Consider the following 8199-nt stretch of genomic DNA (forward strand, 5'->3'; position numbering starts at 1 on the left):
AGTCAACTGAATGATATTTCACTTGCAAATCAATGTTCAAGTGCTACTCATTAATATGGTGTAGTTTTGTTTTCTTTTGTTTATAATTCATTTAGCATTAAGTAATCACCAAACTCAGTATTTATCAAACAACACAGCACAAACTGCACCCAAATTCTCTCAGTATATAAGCCATTTCCTAACTTAAGAGAATTTCATTATATGATAGGAAAACGTCTTGAAAGAGATAATTCTTCATTTTAAAAATGTAACTTGAAAGTAGGAAAGAAATCAAATGCATTGGGGGAGAGGGCAAAAAACCACGACACTTTTTTTTAATTCTTCTAGAGAATAATTAGAAAATGCTACTTCTATTCCCCTATAGAGAGAAACGTGGAGAAAATCTAATCTAGAGTGTTTGCAAAGTCCACATCACATGCAGCAGGACTTCCTGGGGTTTAATTACTGAAACAGTCAAATTGGCTATGTGATCCTAGTTTCTAAATAGCATCCAATTTCTTTAAGAATCAACACGTAATTAATTCAAATATAAGAACTTTTCCCTAAAAACTGTTACCACCTTGACTATCCTATGACTTCCAGCCCGAGTAACTGAATCAAACATGGAAATTCTAAATTCTCAGACCAACTAAATCAAGCAAATGAACAAACTAAACTCTCACAAACAATAAAAGGAATAATAATTAAACCATACCCTATTGTCAGGAAATCAGCACACACAAATTAGTGGCTGGCTTGTTGGTTTGTTTATGCCATTATGTTTTTCCTTATGGGAATGAATTTTCATTTCAGTCTCTTTTGAGTCGTTGACATTCTAGGCAAAGGAATTCAAGACACAATTCTTTCTCAATTACTAGTAAATTTAAGGTTGAAAAGAAATTTATGTAATTGGTTGATGATGATGTCGGTTATTTGACAGTAAATGAACTGTGAAAGTGAACAGCACTAAATACTACATGTTTAATACACTTTGAAATTAGTTTACCATTGCCTTTGGTTTGGACTCTGTGGAAGGAGCTGCAGGAATGGCAAAATGAGAGGTTTATTTAGCGTCTGGGAGAAGCTTATGAAAGAGCTTACTTAAGTCCTCATTCCTTCTAACATCTTAACAGCTGTGCAGTTTCTTACAAAATATGTTTTATCGTTTCAAGAAATGCTGTTAACCTCGCAGTTTTAAAACTGAATGAACAAGGCCTCTTGGACAAATTGAAAAACAAATGGTGGTACGACAAAGGAGAATGTGGCAGCGGGGGAGGTGACTCCAAGGTTAGCCTCAATGTCACCAAAAGCGGGTAAACAGTATGTAAAGTAATAGGTGCATCTGCTGGGAGACTTACAGTTTGGACCTACTAATACCACCAGAATTGCTAGTCAAGTCCCTTCACAAACTTAAGTATGCAATTACTGTCAAAGCAAAAATATTTGCAACAGTTATCAATTTAAGGACACACTAAACAACCTAATTAAAATAGTCACTGAAAATCTCTGGCTTTGAAAAGGTTGTGGATCACACATTGTACTCATATAAACCTTGGTTTTGGAAAGCAGCAAGGATTGCTAGTTTTTTAAAGAGCAATTTAGTGAAGAAAGGAGGGAGAACAAGAGAGGGTATGTGTTTCTTGTTTTCTTCAATAGAACTTCTATGAAATGTTTTTAAGTAACGGCAACAACCTGGCTTCACCTATATCGGTCTAGCACACCCACCAGAAAATCATTTCTCCACCTAAACCCTCAGGCTTCTGTTAAATAACAAGTTAAATAATAAATCAAAGATAGTCATACGAGCTAGATGTTTTTGCCTCCTATAAATGGATCAAACTGCAAAACGATCAAGCTCTAAAAACAAGAGCAGTTCAGCTTTGTCTTCACTACATCCATGTCATATTTCCAGCTTCATAAAATTTTTTTAAATTTCTAAACAGTGTCTAAAGAAAAAAAATGTATACGATTAGAAAAAAACATTAAAAACAATTCAGAGATGGCAATATTCTGATTTTTCTTTTCTTATATACCTTCTTCCATTGATATATAAGAACATTAAAAATTTAGAAGTATACATTCTTGTGTTTCTTTTAAAAGCTAGAGAATTACCCAAAACAAGAAGTTCTACTTTTCTTCAGGTTCTTATTCAGGCTATAAATTCTCTCACTTGGCCACCCAACCCACAAAACAATGCTCTGTTTTCAGGAAGTATCTGCTAAATGCCTGCCGACTTCACCCTTTTTCAATGCCACAAACTTCCCCTCAACTCCCATTCTAAAGAGCCTTTGAAATTCAGCTCACTTGTGTATTTCCATCTAATAACTTTGCCAAATGATAATTCTGGTCACAGAGGGAGGCGTGTAAGAGAAAGAAACAACAGAATTGTGTGGACCCACTCCTGATCATCCACGTCCTTATTCCGAGAGAGAATCTGAGTTCCTGCAGAACAAGAGCAGAGAGAGCCTAGAAAGAGTTCTTAGGGCTTCCTCCAGGATGGTTCCCCTTCAAGACATCTCTGTTCAGGTCACCAACCATGTTTTCTTAATGAGTATTAGTTCTTTTTATATTATAGAGCCCTAATTTGCCTAGAATATACTGATAGTTTCCATAAAAATATAAATAAATATATGCGTACGTATATATGTAGAGAAAATTATTCAAGTTTACACTAATAATCTACTATTTCTCCATGCAAATTAGAAGTGTAAGAAAATGTGCTCTAATAGCACCAGAGGAAACAAAAGCAAGGATATTCTAGTCCATTAGAAAAATTTTACTTGCAAATTTTAATTTTTTATTACAAATAGAAAAAGAGTATAACACCGCTTAACAGATAAAATGTTCCACAAAAATGAATAATGAAATTCTATTTTAGTGTATATTAAAGACTCAAGAAGGAAAATAAATAAGCAAGCAGAAGCAGAAATGGAAAAATCTATGTAACAAGAGTCATTTTAATTTATTTAAATAAGGTCAGACAACGCAGTTGGATTTTAATCTGATTCCATGAAACTCACTGTTTGGTATATAATGGACACTAAATAAATATTTATTGTCTAAAGAAATAAATATGAATCTAAACTTATAATTTCCAAAAATCAAATTACTTGTTCTCGTAGGTATTCGGTGAACTACAAAATGGTATTTCAAATCTTAACAAGTAATTTCTAAAATGTTACAAAAATTAACCTAAAATGCTCCCCCAAATAAAATTGCATTATGCTTCATTTTCCCTCAGGAATTTTGTTTTCATACTAAAAAATATTGATCTAGTATTTATCACCAAAAGAATAGGTGATTACAATCTAAACGATAATAATGCCCTAATCTGAATTTGTGATAAAAGGTGATATTTAAATAGCCTCACCTAATTTAGATCAAAGTAAATTACCAACAGGTAGTTGTTGCTTTTTCATTGTTGTTTCTACCTTCTTCAGGTGTCTGATTTTTTCTTTAAACTCACCTTGCCTCTCCCATTTTGCCTAATCTTCAAAAGAGGGAAAATAAGGAACAAAAATGCTGAATTGGAGAATGAAGCTAGATCTTAAGCCTTTGCTGAGTGTAAAGCCAAAGCAGAAGAGCCAATTAAATATTGCCAATTCGCTAGGAGGGGCGGGGCACAGGGGAATACACATTTAGAGATCTCAGCACAAGCATGCTGAAAACTGGTGTTATCTGATTTTCATATACAGAATCTTGGTAGGAGAAAACTAAGGGGAAAACCATGTTCCTCATATGAATAGGTTCCTATAAGGAGAAAATTGACCCACCTGTCATTCACAGGATTGTAACCAGGGAGGATATCTTCAGCCTTGTAGTCAGCAGCAAATTATTAAACTTCTGCTTTAACCAAGGCCATAGCCCCAGTACCTGTGGGAAAAAGGAGAATTCCTTACTGTCCTTTCTCTCAGGGAGCTTATGATTTAATATAACCAACCAACAACTGAACTATTTAAAGTCTCTGGCAGCTTCCAGTCACACCCCAGGGCTGCAAAATAATTAACATCCCCACTCAACTGATAAGCATTCTCAGAGCATGCAGCTCTGAGCGTGACAGCCCTCGGCCCAGAAGCTTCACAGTGAAATGTAAAAATTTTATAAAAGAAACAAGAAAATAGATTCTACATCTTAAATGAAATAAAGCAGAAAGGCATGATTTTGGGGGTACAAATTTGTTTGTTTAAAAACTTATTCAATAATGTTAACATTATTGCAATGTGGTCTTTTTTATGATCATAAGAAATTCATACTCGTTCTTGTGAATACAATAACAGAGGTTTACTAATTGACAATGAACAAATTAAAAATATCATTGTAATGTCTAAAACTCATTTTCCACTTTGGTTAATCTGATATCATTGAGCCTAAGCACAAACCACATACAGAATTTTATGCCAATTGTTATGTAAGTTGTTTAATCCTGGTTCTAGATGGAAATGTTGGCAAATGCCTATAATCATCCATGATGTATAAAATTATTTATATTTTCTGCGTTTTATACTTTATTCTACTTCTATGTGTATAAAAATAGGCTCACTCATGGATCTGCATAATTATATAAAAATCATTCATTCTGTAGATGCAATTATCAAATAATGTGCTCTTCGGGAATTATATTAGATCACAAAATACCCAGTTTTTAATTTAGCTCTTTGAAGAATACAGCCCATTCCTGTCTAAAATAGGTTACACTTGTAAATGGCCTATACCCCTTCACAGCAGCCATGGAAGCCAATGCAAGAATAAAGGGGTTATTATAGAAAATATGAATTCATAGCAAGGAAAACTTTTTATAATAAACAAAAGCCAGTAAGAGAAGCTAACTCTTGGTAAAGGGATCTCTCAGTAATAAAATCCTTGCTCAGTGCCTGACATTCCACCAGTCAACCATTAAGTCTGGTTAATAATAAATATATTTAAAATTTCAATCTAATCTTACTGTCTAAAGTCAGGCTACTGGAGTGAATAGAAAAAGGGACAAAGAGGCAAGAGAAAAACAAAGGGAGTGGAAAAAGTAAGACTTTAAGAAGGGACAGAGATAAGCCAAAGGCGGTCTTCATCTAATCTTCTAATTTGCCTGCAACCTCCCCTTCTGGAAGAAACTTGAAGGAAACTGCTTTCATTTTTCTTCTATTTTCAGCATTAAGTCCTCCTCCCATTGCACCCATTCAAGAAGTGCAATATAGGTTAATATAATGTACCTAAATGGGTTTTAAAAGGCTTCAGCAAACCTGGGCTAGAAACCTAAAAACTCTTATAGTATCAGTTAAAGGAAAACTCTTGTTCTGAATTCAAAATAATTTAAATGTAGCAACTTTACAGAGCACTTACACTGAGTTGGATACCCTGGTAAATACTGTTTTACATAGATGAGTGAAACGTGGCTTTCGCTCTCAAGGAATTCGCAGTTCACCCACCAACCCAAGGTGTAGTTTTATAGGAGTCACTTCAGAAATAGAGGTGGAGGGTGAAGTGTGGAAGTAGGGGAGGGAGTCTGTAGATAGCCCCTAGATTGGGGCTAAATTAACCAAGCACCCCAAGAAACCATAACCTTTACCCCATCTCATCCCAAATTTGGCTTTTAGTAAAAAATGTTAAATCATGTTAGATTTTAATCCAAAAAACAGGATTCTGGGAATGTGGCAAATGCATATTCTTAAATGGAATAACGAACCTTGTAAGATCTTATAACATTCATACAAAAGTTAAATTCTGTTTAGAAACCAGATAAACAAAAAGAAAAACATATTTTTAAAACATTTTTCAGAACCAACAGTACAAAATAAATGGGTCAAACTAAAGCTGTTACCCAGAAAACTCAATAAACCAGAAACTCCATTTCATGAGTCTTCTGTCGTTAATGTTGTTAATTGCACAAGCTGTGAAGTCAGACTGTTACGAATTCTGATTCAGCTACTTCCTAGTTCTGTGAATAGATGAGTTAAACTCTGTGCCTTGGTTCCTCCTTTGTAAAATGCAAATGATAACAGCAACTAAACATATAAAATGTTAGTTACCATTATCACCATCATTAGAAATGCATTACCTAGTTGTGTAAATAGGTTTATGGAATTAATTTTCCAGTAACTAAATAAATGCATGCTGCGTTTCTCCAAAAGCACTCAACCTTTCCAAGAAGAAGAGAGGCATTAAGAGATACAGCCAAATAAAACAATTGTGGTAGCCTTATAAATGTCAAGAGGACTGCGACAAGTCTCTCCCTGAGTGTTTATAAAAGCAAAAAGAAACAAAAACCAACCAACCACAAAAACAGTAACAACAAAAGATGCTAGGAGTTGCCGCTTCCCTTTCATCTTCTTGCCCTTTATTGTATACACACAGAGGTGAACATGGGAATGAAAACAGAAAGAATTCTTAGATTCCTTGGAACATTGATGTTGAGAGATGACTGACTCTTTGAGACTCTTTATGAAACATTTAGAATTGAAAGACTCAAAGAAGGTAGAAAAGAAAAATGAGATTTTATAGTACGAAGAGTTTTGTCTATTGATAAAGATCTCGTTTACCCCAAACCTATCATGTATTTGTTGTTAAGAATTAGTAGAATATATCATAGTCCCTCCCCTTCATACTTCAAACATATTAATATGTAGACAGAAGATGATTGAAAATTGCTCCTGGTGATAGTTAAATACTGCAATTCAGAAGGAAAAGATCAGCATGGGCTTATATTTTAAAATAGTTATTTACATATCTGTGTGTATAAGGACCTTCCTCTGCATGAAGTGGTCCTTAGTAACACTAGAATCACCCTCCTCTTTCAATTCAGTCCTGGATGAGAGTGGTGAAGGAATTCATTTAATGATGGGCGCTGTAGACATCCTTTTATAGCATTAAGTAAAATCCTACTACCTAAATCATAATGCATGTGAGAAATGAAACCAGTCCTATGTACCTTCTATTTAAGTCTGTCTGATAACCTACAACCACTTCCATTTATTTTGAAAGTGGGGAAAAAAGGAACTTTCGGGTTTTGAATGACTCCCACACTTATGTTGGGAAAATTGTAACCCAACCCAGGCCAATAGTTTTGGATTCACAGTAATTGCATATATTTTATTTAAAAATCCTCCCTAGCAGTATGTGCCTGTTACCTAAAGCGATGGAGCAGGCCCCAGTTTTATGTCTGATTCTAAACCTGGGCCTACAGTACAAGACATAGCACCTACTGTGGCCTCTGCTCTGTCACTTTGCCATGCGATTCTAATGTAGTTTTACTTGAATAACATAAAATAACATATATAATGTTATTTATGTTATTTTCCACGTGAAGAACTCCTGTAAACCTTGCCGTTTTGAAACTCAGTGAGGCAGGCGTCTTAGACAAGCTGAAAAACAAATGGTGGTACGATAAAGGTGAATGTGGACCCAAGGACTCTGGAAGCAAGGTCAGTCGCTGCAGTTCGGGCCTCCTCTTGTGTTCACAAAGCAGTAATGAGAGCGATTGTCACACGCACATAAAAAGCATATGGAAACGATTGAAAACTAAACATTTCTCTATACACTGCCTAAATAGAAGCTAATATAAATTTCAGCCACAGGGACTGTCTTTTCAGGAAATTGCAACCTGCTCCCAATATTAAGGCTTTTAAACAAATTTAAATTAACCACAGAAATATATAAAATAATAAAATTCCCTATATTATTCTCAAACTTATGTACCACTAATAAAAGTAGTGCTTTTTGGTTAGGTTTTTATTTGTTTTGGAGGCAAAGACCATGACATTTATTATTTCAAGAACAGATGTATTTTTAAAACAAGAAATGGGAAAACTATCAGCAGTCATTCAGAAAAAGATTTTAAATATTAAATATATCTTATTCAGAAGTTTAGTCTTTTGTCACTATATTGGCAACCATTACACTTTAGTTTGAAGGGGCCCTATTATATTTTCGGGCCGACAGATAAACATAATGAATATTCCAAATCTATTTTATCAAAATGATTTAAATAAATCAATGTTTTCTGACTAATATTCTCAAGTTCTAAGATCTTTTAGTCGTGAATTCTTTTTAGACAAACTCAGGAAACTATAAGCCTGATTTCGTTGAGTACAAATGTAAATAGTGTGACAAATAGTTGTACTTTCATTCTAAAGAAAAAAGTAACAATTTATCAATGAATCGAAATGCTTGCCCACATTAATAGAACATAGTAACAATGCCAGAAAATCATAGTTGAAGATTCTTGGACTC

General features: G+C 34.3%; 1 protein-coding gene across 3 annotated transcripts in view; it reads left to right on the plus strand.

Annotated features, from left to right (window-relative positions):
* The window catches only part of GRIA4 (glutamate ionotropic receptor AMPA type subunit 4), a 344684-nt gene that overhangs the window by 323797 nt on the left and 12688 nt on the right, over positions 1 to 8199 (plus strand). For 2 of the 3 annotated variants that reach the window (XM_011368116.1, XM_011368115.1), the window contains exon 15: positions 7277 to 7391. In XM_011368116.1, the coding sequence (XP_011366418.1) occupies positions 7277 to 7391 (115 nt within the window). Of the gene's footprint in view, positions 1 to 1151; positions 1267 to 7276; positions 7392 to 8199 lie in introns of all 3 variants that reach the window. The other variant, XM_011368114.1, reaches the window with a different exon arrangement.

This window comes from Pteropus vampyrus, unplaced genomic scaffold, assembly GCF_000151845.1.
Source record: "Pteropus vampyrus isolate Shadow unplaced genomic scaffold, Pvam_2.0 Scaffold139, whole genome shotgun sequence".
Lineage (NCBI taxonomy): Eukaryota > Metazoa > Chordata > Mammalia > Chiroptera > Pteropodidae > Pteropus > Pteropus vampyrus.